At 39.1% G+C, this 18,110-nt stretch overlaps 1 protein-coding gene across 1 annotated transcript; it reads right to left on the bottom strand.

The window, feature by feature from the left end:
• Positions 1-1,552: 1,552 nt before the first annotated feature.
• Positions 1,553-18,104, bottom strand: RUVBL1 (RuvB like AAA ATPase 1). The gene is made up of 11 exons (XM_017732511.1): positions 18,029-18,104; positions 17,195-17,281; positions 16,458-16,590; positions 12,396-12,547; positions 11,044-11,133; positions 10,054-10,203; positions 8,713-8,776; positions 7,407-7,605; positions 5,565-5,667; positions 2,447-2,538; positions 1,553-2,142 (listed from the first exon to the last, which is right to left on the bottom strand). The coding sequence occupies exons 2-11, from the start codon at positions 17,240-17,242 to the stop codon at positions 1,983-1,985; spliced, it is 1,191 nt and encodes a 396-aa protein (XP_017588000.1). The 5' UTR covers positions 17,243-17,281; positions 18,029-18,104; the 3' UTR covers positions 1,553-1,982.
• Between the last annotated feature and the right edge of the window lie 6 nt (positions 18,105-18,110).

The raw sequence follows: 18,110 nt of genomic DNA, 5'->3' as shown, positions 1-18,110 counted from the left end.
CAAAAATATTCACAGATAAACCAAAAATCATTCATTAAATGTATCTGTCACTATTGTTTAGTTGCAGATGTAGAGAAAGGAGTAGATAGATTATTTAAAGTACAAAAGCTAATTAGGGCTGGCTGACAAGGCTACTGAATTTTACTTTGAAGAATGGGACAGGTTTTTACATGACTAAGATGGTAGAATGTGATCAAAACATTATTAAAGCCAAACTACCCAGCTTGCTTCCAGCTCTTTTTTCTCCCCAGCAGTCTCTGCTGTCCAGTCCAGTTTCTGGAGCTGAAAAATCATTAGCAATTTCCACTAACGGCACTTCAGCACAAGGAAGACAAGCCTCTAGAGCATAAAGGGGTGAGGACAGAGATTTTTAGCAGCTGGACTCCTTCCCCAAAGAGATGATGACTGAGCTCCTGCATGTTTTAGAAGGCAGAACTCTCTGATTTAACAAGGGAGCTTTGTTACATTTGCTCTGTAGCAATTAAGCCATGTAAATATATTTTATACAAACGTGCATGCTATGGTTTTGTGATAATTTTAGCTTCTTTAATTACCACAAAGTCTTTCTCTCAGGAAAGCAAAATGAATAACAGAGGTGGATTTTACCTTTAAAACATAACAGAAAACCCCCTAAACCCTAAAAGGCCTGTGATTGCCTCATGTAGTATTACTGAGACACTGACATCTTGTGAAGGATTCATGGAAGGCTGAGTATCTGTTTGGTATTTGTGAGACAGTGTCTCACTCAGGAACATAGATTTAAATTTCTGATGAGCTAAATGTATTAATTGAAAACTTACCCTCTTCACTCTGCAGATGCTAAAAAGGGCATTTAAAACTGGGCTCCTGTGATAAGTTACTATTTTTCCCCTTCCCACCCTACCCCAAGAAATGCTTATTTAAGTAGTGTACATAGAGTTTTAAACCCTAAAGATTCTAATAAGGAACCTAGTGAGGTTATTCACTTAATAAGGCTTCATTTTTTCCCCAATACATCCATTTATGTGGTTACAGAGATTTGTATTTCAGTGTTACAAGGATCTAAATCTTTATTCAGAGTGCTGTGAAGCAATCAGGTATCCATGCTTTACAAAACAAGGAAGCACACTTTGAACATGAGACTAAACTGAAGTTCATCCAAAGTCTGTGCAGAGTGGGATTTTGGTTTTAGTTTGAAATTTTTTCCTGATCCTGAGTGATCAAGAAAGTGGGGATAGTGGAAAAAAAAAGCTAATCATGATGGAAAGCAATTTTTATTTAATCTGCTTTAGGAAAACCCAAGAAAAGTTTAAGTTACTCTGGGGGAAAGGCTTTCAATAGGGCCAAGATAACTATTATGTATTTCTGCATTCTTCAAGGAAGTCTTCTGAAAATAAAACCCAAACCCTACAAAGAAGTAAACACTTTTTAAAAGTCCTAATCTATTTTTCCCTTTGCTGCAATCTATTTTTGTGTTGCAGATCCATTTTACTCATACTTGGCTTTGTTAATTCCAATTTATTTTGACTGTTCCTTTGACAGGCCAACACCCAGAGTGAACACACACTTCCAATATTCTTGACCTTTTTTTATTATAAAGCACTTCAGACAAACTTTGATTCAAAACCAAACAGTTCTCATCTGTAAAAGGAAACTATTTTAAAACAGGATTCATAACGAAAATAGACTGTTCTTAAGCATCAACTTCAGTTAGAGCTCTTCTGTAACGAAATCTAAAGACAAAGCTGATGGGTCAAGAGCTATTCATTTCATATATACTGATAAAAGGGAGACTAAGATGTTACACACACACCATGGAGCATCTTATTGTTGATAATGAAGTAGGAACACTCGATAGTTAATTCTGGCCTGACAAAGCAGTCCAACATTTAAATATTCTTCAGTCCCAAAAGAGACAAACCATTAACATTTCTCATTCAATAACTAAGCCAGCCCTGGCTAAGGGTTAAAGCTACTTTAAAGCATCTAACATGATAAGCTTTTCATTTCATGTACTTCTCCTGTTGATCAGCCAAGATTTTTGCTGAGGATTTAGCATCATAGAAAAGTTCATTTATTTCTTCAATATGCTCTTTCTCAATGCTGTCTTTCCCATTAATCTTGGCAAGCAGGTTAGCTGGGGTCAGCAACTGCACAGCATACCTGTGATCAAACAGAGGCAGATGAGCAATTACAACTCAGCACATGCCAGGGAACTGAAGATATGGAGGGGTGGGACATTTGCTGGGAAACACAGCTCTGCCACCAGTAAGAAAAAGTCAGCAAGCACTCCAGCACATGCATTCTTTAAAGGAGAAAAGAGGAGCATTACCACTCTTTTTTTAATGATTGTTAACACACCATGTCATTGTAAAGGAGAGGTTTGTCTTGCTTCCAACAGTGAGTTATCCTACCATGAGTGGATTTAGACTCAGTCATGCTTAACAGAAAAGTGTGCCCAACTTACCTTAGGGTTGTCTTGGTACCAATTTCCCCTAAGTGGTTTAGAGCTTCTTCACTGATATTAATCCCTTCTGTCTGAGCACGGAGCTTTGTGATCTGTTGGGAAGAATAAGTGAGGTAGGAGTCCAAACAATTAACATGCTAAATTACTTTAATTAGCATCTATAAACTGTCAGCTTTGAGATGACATGCTACAAAACAAGATGGTGTGGAGAGTTACCCTGGTATAACTCACCACTAAACAAGAATTTGTAGAATTTTAAGTCTTTGAACAGGCAAATATAATGTTAAAAAAATTATTATCACAAAAGGAAGGTGAAGTAACACATCCGGAGTGCTAACCCTTCATAGTAACTCTGCATGGTTAGCAAGGCCTACCTACTAATAAGGAGCAGAATACGAGAACTTAAACAAGAAAATGGAAAATACATGTGAGAAATCAGTGGCAGCTGGAGTCTTGTGGACACACCAGTTACTGGATTCTGCAATGTATCACTGATGCTATACAGCAGAGCCCTCCAAAAAGCCCTACAGAAAGCTACACCCTTCCCATAGCAGCTCACAACACACTTTTTATTCAATTGACAAGAAGACAGTAAAATAAATCAAAAAGTTACTTTCTATGATTCACCTATTCCTTCAAGAAAAAAAAAATCACTAAGAAGAATCTAATCTTTCAAGAACAGTCTCAGGCTTGTACCAGTTTGAAGATCTTTACAAAGTTGGGGAGGAAGATATCACCAATAAGCCTGAGCATATAAAGCTGTAACAAAAGTGGCACAAGTCTCTCGGTAGTCTGTATTACCAGCTGAGTGATAAGGGGCAGACTGGATAATGATGTTGTGTTGTAGTGCTGAGATAACTCTGGAACTGCAAGCCTCATATAATACAGGTATTTTTCACTTTGGCAGCTTTGTAAACAAGATATCAAGAAGCGCTGGTTTAAATTAAAGCCATAAAAATGCGCTCAGGGAGCCAGGGTAGGGAGCAGAGTAAGAGAGGGGCTTGAAATGGCAGAAAGTTGGTGCTGAGATATGTACATTGACTATTGGCAATGCTGCTGCAAATCCCAATTTCAGGTTCAAGATTTTTACTTGCAGATCACCCAGATGTCCCCTTTCCTTCACTCACACACTGCTACTTTGTTCTTCCTCTGCTACAAACAACAAGGTATCAAATGCCACATCTTTAACAATGTTTTTTAAAGGAACTTTTTATGGAGCAACCTGGTAGAACACTACTGAAGGATTGGGGCCCAAGCCATTAACCCACCAGCTTGCTTACACATGGATTTACTATGGAATAGGAAAACAAGTGTTTATCAGGTAAAATACATTAGGAACAAAACATCTCAGTTATAACCTCTAATATCCAACAGGAGGCACATATGCAAAAAAGTTTGATTATAACAACACCTGACTAGAATAAGCATAAAAGTGAATTTTTTCCCTATTCTGGTTTCACCAAGGTTACTGTGTGTTTTGTCTCAGAGCAGCACTTCACAATGTGATTTCTACTTTATCAACATGCACAAAAAAGTATGTTGAACTGGTTATGAACACACTTTCAGTAGATACATGACCAGATTCTGTGCTGATAAAGGAATCAATTGTGAAGGCAAGGGTCTCACACAGAAACATCATCTGCAGAAACCTCTTCCTAACATGAAAGACAAATGAGAGCAAAAATAGAGAATTAAACTTATGGGTGCCTTGTTTTTACCCCCCTTCCCCCCCAGCTGTAGTCAGTTAGAAGCCAGAGTTAAATGTAATAGCTCCTCCTCTTCTCCCATGAGAAGCTGCCATTCAAAAGCCTTAATTTAAGGGAAGATGAGATTATCTGACTATGGGAAAATGATTTATGGGGCCCAGAGTCTGGACTCTATTTTTAGCTTTAGGCAATGCTACTGTGAACATTTCCTTTCCTTCAGCCCTGGGGAGGGTGGAAATAACAGCACTTACCCCGCTCTTCTGAAAATCTTATCTGCACGGTAATACAGCACTAACTACACAGAATTCACTTACACTACAGGGAAGTCCACACAGTCTTTAATACCGCCAGGCTGAGTAAAAGTCACACATGAAAATTTGTTTTGTATAGGGACTAAACCTAATTGTATTGTTAAATCACTGGGCTGCTTCTACTGCAATCTACACCCTAATGCTTCAAAGTGTCCTTTAGGTACAAAAAAATCATCCTGAGAACAGCTCAGAACAGCATCAGTGAAAAGCTCCTCAAACCAAGTGAAATGAAGCTTTGCCTCTGCGTTTAAGTTCGATAAATGTCTGGCTTCACCTTGGCACTTATTCAGCAGCAGGAGACCATTATCTGGTGACAATGCTCTCCTCCACTGACACTATCTCTTAAATAATACAAAGAATTGACATGGTAAACCCTAATGTCTTCTGCATTGTGTCACTTCCCGGCATTGAGACGCTAATGAGAGGGGATCTTTGACACAATGCATCATAATGGCACCAAGCATTATAATCGATACACAATACATTGTGATGGCCCCACAGGAAAACTTCCAGGCATTTGGAAGGGTATCTCTGCAACACTTGCTGTGCTTACATTTCCAAACTTGACTTGAGGAGCATGAAAAGTCTCCCAGTTTTAGGAGACAGCCCCAGTACGTTAAAGCTACAGTACAGGGCATAAAGGCAAAAATGCAGCGCATGAGGTTGTATTCCTCAATCCCTTTCGTGTCTCATGTGAGGGAAAAGCCCGAGGTCTGGGACTCAAGATCCCATTATGTGACACTTCAACTTACACCACCTGAAAAAGCACTACCTGCTAAAATCTGCAAACTATAGAAAGCACACCAGTGCAAGAGATTTCTTCAGCTGACAGTTGATGCCTTCCCGCAAGTGAGGTGCCACTTTCAGCCCCAGATGTGCATAGCAACTCCTCAGTGGCTGGAAGTCAGACAGAGAAGTTGGGTGCAGTTTTAACCAGCTCACTGTATTGGCTCCTAGAGAAGCAGGCTTTTAACAAGCAGGAAGCTTTCTGGCACAAGCCCTGGTGACCACAGAGTCAGACAGCTCTACAGTAACAGAACAGGCAGAAGCTGGGCACAACTCTGGGGACTCGTAACAAGTTCTTTAAAACGCTGTGCATACCTGCTTCATTTCTTGGGGTGTATAGAGCATGGTTCGGATAATCATTACTCGATCCAGCAGGTCCAATGGTATTCCATGAGGAGATACGATATCCTCTGTGCCTCTAGAGGAGAAACCAAACAGAAAGACATCACACACTAGTCTGAGTTCAGTACATTGATTGGGTTAAAATCAGTAGAAAGTGACTATACTAGTTTACAATTGTTGTGTGTCCAAGACACACACCCATGGGTCAGAGACAGGAAACATTCTGGTCTAACGTTCATTCCAGACAGCCCCAAGGAAACAAATACTATTGCTGGAGCTCTTAAACATGCCATTCAAAAATAGTGAGAGGTGCTTTCCTGCCTTTTATCTCACAATACAGTCTTATCTAATGTTCCAAGGTATCTTCCAGTAAGGAAAAAATCATTCTTACTAAGTTGTTTAGCAGGATCAGCAGAAATTATATATACTATCATCCATCTGGAGAACATGCCCTGTTGCTGAGCAAGCCATTCTTTCCCCAGTCCCTCCAGTGAATAGTTCAGTGGTTTACATTCCATGCTTGCAATCCAGCAAACTGAGAAGTGTAGGTCTCTGTATGAAGGACAGGGCAGGATCTAGATCCCCAACCATTTTATTTGTTTGATGTACAACACCCAACAGCAAAGCCTGCAGATACGTGTACTCTTGGTTTCCCAAGACCACCATAATTTGCTGTGAAGTCGAGAGTGAAAGATACCTAGATTTAATTTATGACCATTGCAGAGATCGCAGTAAAAACAGTGAAGTGCTGGTAAAGAACTATATTTCTAAGTTCAGTGCTAGTATTTAGGCACTGCAACTCTTGCCATGGTCCTCCAATACTAGATGCCACTGTTATATGGAAAACTTCCTTTCTTAAATCACAGCTTTTTCATAACAAGATCCACAGTGAATCCATGCTGACAGATCTCTACTTCCTTTACTCTTACAGTCTTTCTGTATCTTTGCAAAGAGAATGCTGTAATGTCCACCTTAAACATTTTCGAAGGGCTTATGATTTTCACTTTTAAGCAATGCAAACAGAGGAAGATTAATACCAGATGAACCACTATGAGGGAAAGGAAAAGCTGGTTACACAGCTGAATTAAATTAATTCAAAGAGTAGCAATCATTGTTAATGACAGCTTGTTTAGACATAATTAGACCTAGACCACAAACTAGTAGTAGAACTTACAGAAGAGCCTGAAATAGGAGAGCACTTTTACTGAACATGCAAAGAATGCTTTTTGTGGGTGCAAAATATCAAAGTGAAGGCACAAAGTGAAATGAAGATGAAAAACAAGTTGGTTGGCAAGACTGAAGAATCACAAAAAGCCAGACCAACATAGCAGGGAAAGGGAGAGGCTGAACTGTGACACATATAAGAGTAAGAACAAGAAGCTGAAGTCTGATGGAGTTAGGATAGTAAACAGCAAAATAATCCAGAAGCAGGAAACAATGATTATTAGAGGTTTGTAGCTCTGGTGTTTTTGATGTCACTAATGTGCAGGCAACAGATGTACTGAGGTATACAATAAGAATGGTAACTGTTACAGATCACCCAGGAAGTGAAACAATTCAGAAGCTGTTAGAGGAGGAGAGACGTGCTAGGGGAAAGGACGAATTTCAGTCAGCCTGGCATTAAATGCTTGTCCCATCATGAAGCTTATGAGCAGCTTTTGAGCACTGATGCACCTTGCAACTCATGCAGAGGATTATATCACAGGTGTCAGTGTCACAGACAAAAGCCTTCAAAGATTGTAACTCTACTGATACAGCTAATTCCAAGGTTTATGGACCAATGCAAACTGGAAAATTCAAGTTTTGATGTCATACCTGATAATGCAGTTTCCTCGGTTGGAAGCAAAGATGACAATGGGGGAAATAGAAGATTCCAGAGCTCGGTGCAGGTATGTGAAACACTCAATATCCAGCATGTGAACCTCATCCACAAAGAGCACACCTGGCACTAGCTCTGCAATGCCTTGATCGATGTATTTGTTCACCACCTTATTTATCTCTCCTCGAAGTTTGTCTGAGAACAAAAAGAAACTGTTGGTTGTTCTGCTAGGGAACAATAGGTCAGTAGGTAAAGACTGAAGCAAGGAAAATTCTTCTTAAACTTTTTCATGGTTTGCTATCTTACTACCACAAGGAAAATATCTGCGACACTAAAATTTTGTGGCATTTCATACTGTACTGGGGAGCCATCTGTGCAACAAACTATTTAAAAATTGCATTTCTCACACTTATGAAGAATTGATTGTTGGAGGTTTGTGGAGTTTGGTGTGGGGGGTGAAGAAGTCAGTCAAACATCAGTTTAAAACATGAAACTTACTGAAGTTTCCAAGCATAGCTGAAAAGAACATCACTGAAAGAATGAAATCTTTTTATTCTATTTCAGCAAAGAAGTTGTGTTTAACAAAAAAAAAGGCTATATAAGTTTCTGTGAACCTACTACTCTCAAAGCTATGCCAGATATTACATCAATAAATCTGGTATTAGAATAAGCAAAGCAACCTCTGGGACAGACAAAATACTTCAAAAGATGGCCATTGAGTTAGGTATTGAAACAGATTTTGATTTAAATTTAGATAGTCACTTAGTGAAGCATCATTTCTTTCAAAGCAAAAAGGAGAACACATCTGTCTGTAGATACTGTTTCCTCCAAACACCTGTAGTTAAGATAGGAAGAGCAGCAGTGCATGTGGAGCATCAGGTCCTTAGACAGCTGTTCCAGAGGTGCCATTTTTCTATTCCACCAAAATTCAGTATGGTTGCTACAACATTTTTTAGACGTTGTGTATTACTGCTGTTCAGTTTGGCTCTTTGTTGAAAGCCTGAATCTCACACTGTGGCAGGAATGTTGTGGGAAGGGGGATGGCACTGCCATTCTGACCTCTCCCCAGGAAGATGGGTGCAGAGCAGTGTATACATTTTCCCACTATATGCATGAACTTGTTGCACTGTCTCCAGCCACTGCAATTCTAGCAACTGTATCACTGCTTTGTGAAATCGGAGTATTTATGAATATGTATTATGTAGGCATTCATTTCAATATTGTTACTCTATTTTCTAATCCTTTTCTAACTGGAAAACACATAGATTATATTGGTCTCAAAATACCATACAGGTTTCATACCAGTGATTTCAGTTTTCTTAGGCTTCATCAACTGTCCCATCATAGAAAGGATGTCTTGCCCTCCCTAGAAAAACAAAGTTACAGATCAGCTATGACGTCATGTATAAAGCACATACCTGGGGAATTTTATAGATCAGGAATTGGTCAAAGAAGTTGTTTCTTACAGTTAACTTGACATTTTATATCAGCAGTCTTTGATAATAAGTCTTTGTCAAAGTTTAGGCCATTTCACCACAACAGTATTCTAAACATAATCACCTATCTACCTCCTCATCCTTTGTTCAGCCTTGCTCATTTGGAGAGCATAAAAAATCAAAATGAAACATCCTCTCTTAAAAAAACTGTCACAGAGAAAATCTTGAGGAATGAAATTGTCAGGGAACACAGAGACTTCGATTGCCTGCATGCACAGTAGGTGTTCAGCCTGTCAACATGGGAAGAATTATTCTAAATTTTATGACTTTTGAATACCATTATTTTTATCAAATAAATTTTTTTTTGTAAATAAGGAGGTTTATTTTGAAATTGAGTAAGTTAAAGAGTTGTATTGTTATACTGTAGGGATTCCAGCCTTTAAACTTGTTAATGACTTTGTTTTTGACACAGACAAAATTCTCTCAAGAGTGAACAAGACACAGCAAGAAGTAATTCTCCTATTTTTTTTTTCTGCAATACATGCAGAGCTCTACTGAAACTCACAAAGAAGTTTAACAAGTGGCTATGAAACATTTCTGAACAAAGGGAGGACATCAGTGGAATCCACAGCGGACAAAAATACTTAGTACCTCAGTCCTTGCAGTTGCCATTTCACAGCCATGAAACCACAAACACAGAGCAGAATAAATTAATTTGCATTCAGAATTTCCAAGAAATTAAATGATGCAGGTCTGGCTGCTGCTACCTCACACCTGTAGGCAGCTTTCCTTCTGGAGAGAAAGCAATAATCTCTTTTCCTGGTCAGAGGAAACAAGATTATGCATTAACTGTGAAGGTGGTGGATCCCAACCACGTGGAAGCTCTTCTACAACTCCAAGACTGTTCTTTGTAGTGCTAGAGTGTTACTCTGACCAGTATTCCATGATCAGGTGCATGAATTTTAAGGAAGCAACTGCATCTTTAACCTCCATGGCAGGGCCCTGAAGGCAGGCAGCTGCAGCATGAGCTCCCTGAGGAGAGAAGAGCTAGACTGGCCTTCAAGGTGTAACACCCACTGCTTTTCCTACAGTGGAATCTTTGAGGGTGAGTGAGTTAGCTCAACTTCCTACATCTCAATTATTCTGGTAACATCACATCTATGTCAAATAATTTTTCTGAAAAGACTTCATCTGTGAAGTCAGATACCTGAGGTCGAGCATTGGCCACATCCAAGTCATGCAGGGTGACATCCTGAATAATTTCCTTTTTCTTGTGCACATCACCTTTTGGCAAGGGAACATACTCTTCAGCTTCAAGGTCAAATTCTGTAGCATAGATATCACACCTGCCTTGCCTCTGAGGAACAGCAAAGAGAAACCCAGGTATAGAATTAATTTCAGTTCCAAAACCTTGAGTGACATGAACTCGATAACGGGGTTAGTTCACAATTCCAGTTCTGACAAGCTTCAGCTGACAATCCAGACATCCCACTCCCTGCTTAGCAACAGGCATACCCTATCTACTGATCAAAGCTCAAACACTCTGTTGAAAAACGCCTGATATTTTCAGTGGCAAGAATATTCCATTTCTCTCTCCCCTTCTTTTAACCGTATGCAATTCTTGCTAAAGGACAAATCCAGCAGATTAACCAGAGATTGGGAGAACTGTTCAAGACTCCTTTGTAGGTGGGTGATTTATTATATGATAGAAAATATTATGCTCATCCATTAAACAGCAAGTATCACTATATACTTACTTTCTAAATCAGATATGAAAAGAATGCTAACTAATGCAGTATTCCCTTCTACATGTATATATCTTGTGGAGAAAATACCAGAGCGATAAAAGAAAGATTAAATACGCTGCACATGTCAGCCTGAAAATGACTAAAGTTGCTTGGTTTTTCCCCTCTTCCCTAAGAGATGCCTTGATCTTACAGAAAAGAAAACTCATCCAGACAGCATCAGTGATAGCTTCCTTGCCAGATGACCTTAATTGTGAACCGGATCACCATGTTCTTTGGGTGCAAAAGAGACTTTTCTCTTCAGATAAGGACAGCACTGGGCTCTTTTTAAAATTTCCATGTAACCATTTTGTGTCAGTTAAGGTTAATAAATCAGAGAGCCTTCTGACAAAGCCAGAGAAAGGTCTACAAGAAACATACACCTGCATAAAAGTACAGAACTTTTCTTTTACCTTGACAGCTCCACTGTTTGCCTCAATATAAATAACGTCACCAGTTTCCACTCGCTCCTTCTGCAAGCTTTCAAAAATGCTCGGGTCCAGCTGGAGACAAGCAAACAGCACAGTTGGTCAAAACAGTTCCATATTGTTATGGTAGTCAAGGTAAAGAAATTCAGTTTGAAGCTCACTCCCACCGGACAAAATTAAACTGCAACTCACCCCGACAACACCTCTAGGATTTTATAAAGCTGTAACATTTGGAGTAGGGATAGAGAATAAATCTGAAAGATGCACAGAACTCACTGTCTTACCAAAAAAATCTGCTATCCAAAAGGAAGTGACAGTGCCAGAAACATAATGGTACCAGCTACAAAACATACCTCTAAGTAATGTGACAATGTATTTATACCTAGGAAACAGTAGTTCTCTAGATTTCTAGGAAAACTTTTATAAAAAAAATCTGGTTATAGCATTGAATTATGTTCCTTGATTTCTTGAGTCCTTATCCTCTGTGGAGCTCTGTGAGGGAGAGTGGGTGTGGAATACATTAGATGCCTTTGTTTCTCTTGGTACATGTTTATTCACTTTTGCTCTTCATTTCCTTCAGAGTGAACAAATGAAAGATGATACTTAACAGCAGAGACAGCTTTTAGTTCTCTCCTAGTCTGACTGGGAAATTGAATGGAGACAAGAAAACAAAAGGAAAGTGGGCCTGAGCTGGCAACACACCAGCTCAATTTCCAGTTCTCTATCAAATATTCACTAGAGCATGACACCCCATGCAGAAAGAAAGGATGTGACAGAAAGAACAATTTATATTTAAACAGGCAATATTTCCCTGGCCAAATCCTCGAAAATTTGGTTCCTGACAATTAGGAAAACAAAACCAAACAAGGCCTTTCTTGTATGTTTATTACCATGAACATGAATTTATAGCCAGGGTCAGAGTGTATCACAGACTGAGACAGAACAAAGTTTGGACTGCCAGCTCAGCCCATTTTTTGTGGTACTAGTGATCAACAAAACTGTATCAGGATCTCTTCCTACTAAAACTCACCTTTAACTCACTGAAGACATACAGTTATGTGCTGCCAGAGAAATAACAGCAGCTGCTAACCAAGTGATGATGGGTTTATCTCCTATTTCAATTAGTAGGAGACAAGACCAATATCCAAATATTCTACATAAAGCAGATAAACATGAACAGTCAGGATAAAGCTGTCTAGCCAAAGAAAGCAGCCTCCTGGCAGCCCCACTTGACAGAGATGGAGATCAAGAGCTTGAAATGGAAATAAGAAGTGCCAAAAATAGAAGCTGCTAACTCGAAATACTTAAGGAAATCTCTGAGACTCTACCACACGTACCTTCAACTGTTTGGTTCCCTTTGCAGTTTTGAGTCCTATAATTACATGGCTGATGGTTTTGCCATATCCCCCCATAGGGTTCTCAGTCTCACAGGGAGTTAGTTCTGTGACTTCTCCTTCATAAACCTCCTTGGTCTCTTTAATCCTCAGTCCTGCAAGAAATTGTTTAGAATAGTTTCAGTATACACTTAGGAGTCTGCTGCTTTACTGTCAAAAAAATGTAACATATGGTTAGGCTGCATTATATTTCATGGTAAAATTTTACTTTTATAGGCAGAAAGATGAATTATTGTTCTCTTCTTCAATTTTAAGTGAGAATACTCATCCTGTGCATCAGAATGAAAGCTCAGCCCAAGTTCTGACCTGCTAAGAAGTTCATTAAACTTTTAGAAATTACTTTTTTCCTACTCATTATTACTAGTTTTTGAAGCAAATGTTAGGATCCTCTGTCTCTTTTCCCTCCCACAAAGAGGGAATTTGCTTGATTTTTTTCCCCTGTGCTAAAGCCAGAAACACAGATCATCTTCTGAAACTAGTGACATTAATTTAACAGTGAGTTTTACACAATTTTTGGACCATCACAAAAGCCCTGCAAAGTTAACAAAAAGATAGGAAAAAAAAAAAGTAACTCCATAAAAAACTTGACATTTTAGCAACTGAGGTAAAAATATTACATAAATTGATTAACAGGTATTGTGCTAGAACATCATAAAATTACTAAGGGGTTATTGTATAATTTCAAATATTTCTCAAGTTAATAGCAAAAGCTGAGCTAGACAAAATTTAGCAGAAACTGCTACAATGCAAATTTAAAACTATTTCAAAATAGCTGAAAATTACATCCTCACTTTGTTACTTTTCAGACAGACAAGCAATCATTAGAGTATCTGGTTCTAGTTTGTGTTTTTCTGCTCTAGTCACAACTACTGTTTAAATAACTAGGTTATTTTAAATTGATAATATTGAGCTGATGAGATTTACAGGTAGACCATTTCAAAGCAAACCCACTATCATCACCACCACCACTACAATTATGTACGTTCTAACTACATAGAAGTTCAAAGAATCCACATCTGAAGAACTCTATGAAGTATTTTATGAGACACACATGCCATACGAAAAATAATGAATGGGCTGGAACAAGATATAAGGAAGTCATCCTGCCCAGTCTGAGGGTATTGTGACTCTATAAAACTTTCCTTGTTCCGTAACTTTTCATTTTGCTTTGAAATAGATCAGACACTTCACCAGTAATTTTGAGCTGCTGATAGGGGCTATAAAGAACTGACAAATACGAGTCTGTCTCCCTCTACTGGGCCTAAATTCAAACCAGGATATGAAATGCGAGAAACAGCGTAACTGTGGATAACATGACAAATTCTTGGTAAGAAATGATTGCTTCCTCTTACTTAAGACTACATAAAAAGTTGTGTATGAAGTTAATTTCAGTAATTTTAAAAATGTTTTTCAGGTATGTCAAAACACCAGACAGAAATTAATGAACCTTTGAGTTATAAAACTGACCTAGAGGCTGCATCACACTGGCTCATATGCAAGGAGTGTGAAGCAATATGGGAATTTGCACATTGAAACTGCTGTTGTCACAAACTGGACCAGGTTTGCGTGTTCTTTTTGTTTTGCTTTTAAACTTGCAGCACAAGTTCTATTCTGCTCTGAAAACCTGGCAGCCTGTTTGTGTTTAGGGTACAATTTGTATGCTGCTGAAGCATGCAATGAATCTTCCGGTTCCATTTCATCTGAAAAGAATCCAGTTCACGTGCTCATTCTGTTCACCAACACAAGTCAAAGCCAAGTCAGCAAGGGCAAACGCAGGGATTTGCTTCAGAAGCCTGCCTCTAATCCAGACTAATGTGCTTTTAAGAGATGTGTCTGTAGAAAATATTTACAGATGAACATGATCTGAACAAAGGTAATTGATGCTTTGAACTTGCTGCTGATTATCCTTTGATTTCAAATTAATCTGCATGTTTCAACTATGAACTTCATTCTCAAAAGAGTTCTTAGAGAGATCTACTTCCAAATCAGACACAAATCCAAGGCAGCAATTGTGGGCTATTTCATGTTTTGGTTCAACAGCACTCCATGGAGCTAAACAGTGCTTGCTTGACTCACTGGCAGGTACAACCTGGCAACACAAGGAACAGTCATACTATTGAAGTGGCTACTGCAGCAGTTATTTTTGATTGCAACTGAGCTCTAACATTAGCTGCTATCATCATCTTCACCAGCTGCTAATAAGCTCTATACTGGATTAATCTATCCCAGGTTAAATTTCTTTTAACCCATACAGCAATTCGATCTGCTCATTTCCCACTCTGTCCTTTTATATTTCTTACATATTATAAGCTCTCTACTGCATTCCAAACACTACTTGGCCTTGAGACTATGTCAAGTCTGTTATTAAAAGACTCTAAACAATAACAATTCTGTGAAGTCAGAGTAACTCCTACTTTCTTATAAAGTGATGGGTCCAAACCAGTCAGACTCTGTAATTTCCAAGAAAAAAACCCCAACCATTAGGTAAAAAAATTGGTATTAACATCTCTGATAATTAAATCAGGTGGCTAAACCCCTTGAAAGTAAAATCCATTATATGAGCAATGATGATGTACACAGAAGCTGCTACCAAGGAACCATACAAAAAGCCAAAACTCAGTAATACCTAAATGAATACTTCAACTACTGATGGATGGGTGAGTTGAAGGTTCCCTTGCACCCAGACCCAGCTGCCACTGCACAGAATCATTTTTTTAAAAATACACCCTTGTAAAGTATTTCTTTATCAAGTAGGGAAGCTAAAACCTACCTGAGATTAAAACCCAACTGGAAAGTGTTTCATTACAAGAAATGGTGATTACTAGTCCTTTAAAATATTTCATAGAATTTTTTCTTACATTCATAAAAATATTCAATAAAGGCTGTGTTATGAAAATGTGACATGGAATTCAACAGGAAGGAATAAAAGAAGTTCCATCTTTCATTAACACTAATATTTGTTTAGAAGTGTCTTTCTATTGACATTCAGGGAATGCAGGGAACTAACAATGTAGCTGGCTGTTAAACCTCAGAGAGTTAAAATACTGCTATCTCTAGAAATGACAACATGGATGGCATAAGTTTCATCTGTTGGTTCAGGTTTCCAAATCTCTGACAGGGAACTTCATCACATCAAGGAAATTTTGCAGACTACTGAGTCTCCATCTTCCCTCCCCCAGGCCCTGCCAGTTTCATGGTAACCAGAAGACCAGAGACTACTGAAAGTTGCTCTCTTATAAGTCAAAGGAATACTTTTGTTTCACTGAAGAACTGAGAGACTTCTTCACCCTGCTGCTGCCAGATGAAGTCCAAGAGGAAACATGGTACTGAAACAGGAAAATGAACTGTTAATACGTTCAGGACTAAAATCAACTGGGCTCTCTTTAGCCAATCCTCACACAAATAAGGGCCACTTCTGTCTGCATTTATCAGCTGTCAGCAGCAATCATATAAGAGATTTTAGACAGTCACTGAGGCTGTGTTGCAAATAAAGCCAATTTACATCAAACTTGTAAATGCACCGTAGACTTGAGGAAGACATTGAGTTGAAGTGTGTGCTTGCTGGAACAGTAAGTCAGGCTAATGCTGCTGTTTGGGAGCTCCTGATTAAGACTGTTTAGTAGGGTGAAATCACTAAAACAAAAAAAATGGGAGGAGAATTTTTCTGTCTGTAAGTATTTCTGCTAACGTAAGAAATTAAAAATTATTTTTTCTTTCAGCTTTATTCAGTCACAGGCAAAACGGAGAGGTGAATATGGAGGACGAGAGAATAATTTGGTGAAGTATAAACCATAATACAATAACTAAGTTACAGTTTGTAAACAGAAAACCTGACTCCACTAAGTGTGAAAGAGATTCACTAAATTAGGACCAGCACTGAAGAAAATAAGCATACAAAAATATGAGAACATTGTGACCACTGGAAACTTCTTATTTTTTAGGTGACTGGAAAAAAGCAAAGTAAGTATCATGCAAATACTTAATTCTTCTTTTCCTGAAACTTACCAATTGCACGTCGGAAGTTTTCCATTAGGACTTCTGTTTTCTTGATCTCAGTGGAATAGACCTCACTTCCAACCATAGGACAAAAGGGAACTTTGCTTCCCAGTTCCTGAGCAATAGCTAAAGCCAAAGCAGTCTTTAAAAGGAAAAAAAAAAAAACAAAACCAAATACAAAACCCAGACATTAATTTTGAAGAGAATTAAGGATTCTTTTTCCACAAAGTTAATTTTCCTCATTATATCACTTTCTATATATCAACTATCAATTTAATAGTAAGACTATTCTGTCTGACATACATTTCTCACATATAACAACCCTCCTTCAACACAGGTGACTTTGGCCAAAGACTTTTAAAAAACCTTAAAGAGCCAATACTGGGCATTTGAATGCAAAAAGCCTTAAATAGCATGGGGGAAAAAGTAAACCAAACAAAAACTATTCTGGCTTTAAATATAAAAGTAACTTCTAAAACTTTTTCAGAGCCTGTGTTACCTATGTGTTTACTACCCTACAAGAGGTGGGTTCACACTAAAGATGCTGAACACACCACTGGATACTGCAAGTGTCGACGACATGGCAAAAGTAAAAGTATAAAGTAGGAAACTATACCAATACACCGATTGAAAAAAAATTCTGGTAAATGAAAACATTTTCTAACCACTACCCTAAAACAGTTTTGACAACAAATTAGAATAGATTTGGAAATATTTTATTTCATAACAAAATAGAAAAATAGTACCTTGCCAGTTCCAGGAGGTCCTGCCAACAGCACAGCTCTGCCAGCCATTTTTTTGCTTTTGATTAGCTCCACTATAACCCCACACGCCTATAAGTTAAGTATTTACACTGTTAACACAAGTACTGCTATAGCATCTTTTGTTCCAACACTACCTAACGAGTTTAGAAAAAATAGCTTTTACAAAAGGTAAAGATTTCAATTTCATGCACACAAAAAGAAAAACAAGATCAGAAAAACGTGATTTCTACAATTATTTTATCTAACACAGACATTAAAAATCACAGACAAGATAACTCAATCTGTGAGCTCTGACTCCTCTTCCCTCCCGCAGTCCCACACGCAGAGAGAGGTTGGAAAGTAAAGCAGGAGACCAATCTTCGCTGCCTGAGCCGCAGGTCCTCTACAGATCCTCTTTCACGGCCAGGCTGGATGGCGCTCCGAACAACCTGGTCCAGGGGAAGGTGTCCCTGCCCACGGCAGGGGGCTTGGAATGAGATGATCTTTAAGATCCCTTCCAACCCAAAGCATTCTGTGATTCTGTGAGGCTTTTATCCGAACACCGCACTGAAACGGATGCTCGAATCCCTACTTGCACCAAATCTGTTAACTTTTGGTTGGTTCCGTTGCCTGTAACACCCCAATTTCTACGCCCGACACCCGGGAGACCGTCACCGTCCTCGCACAAGCGGGAACGGAGCAAGTACAGTCCCGATCGCCCCCATAGCATCTCACACGGCAGCAGCGACACGGGGGAGCCCAGGCACGACTCTCACTCGCTGTCGGGACTTGTCAGACGCCCCGGCCCGGCCCGGCCCGGCCCGGCCCCGCGCTCACCTCCCGCGCATTCTCCTGCCCCACGAGCCCGGCCCCCGCCGGCTTGGCGGCGCCGCCCTCCTCCCACCCCACCCCCCCTACA

The sequence above is a fragment of the Corvus brachyrhynchos genome, unplaced genomic scaffold (genome assembly GCF_000691975.1).
Source record: "Corvus brachyrhynchos isolate BGI_N302 unplaced genomic scaffold, ASM69197v1 scaffold4, whole genome shotgun sequence".
Taxonomy (NCBI): Eukaryota; Metazoa; Chordata; class Aves; order Passeriformes; family Corvidae; genus Corvus; species Corvus brachyrhynchos.
This window is presented reverse-complemented; position numbering and strand designations above follow the sequence as displayed.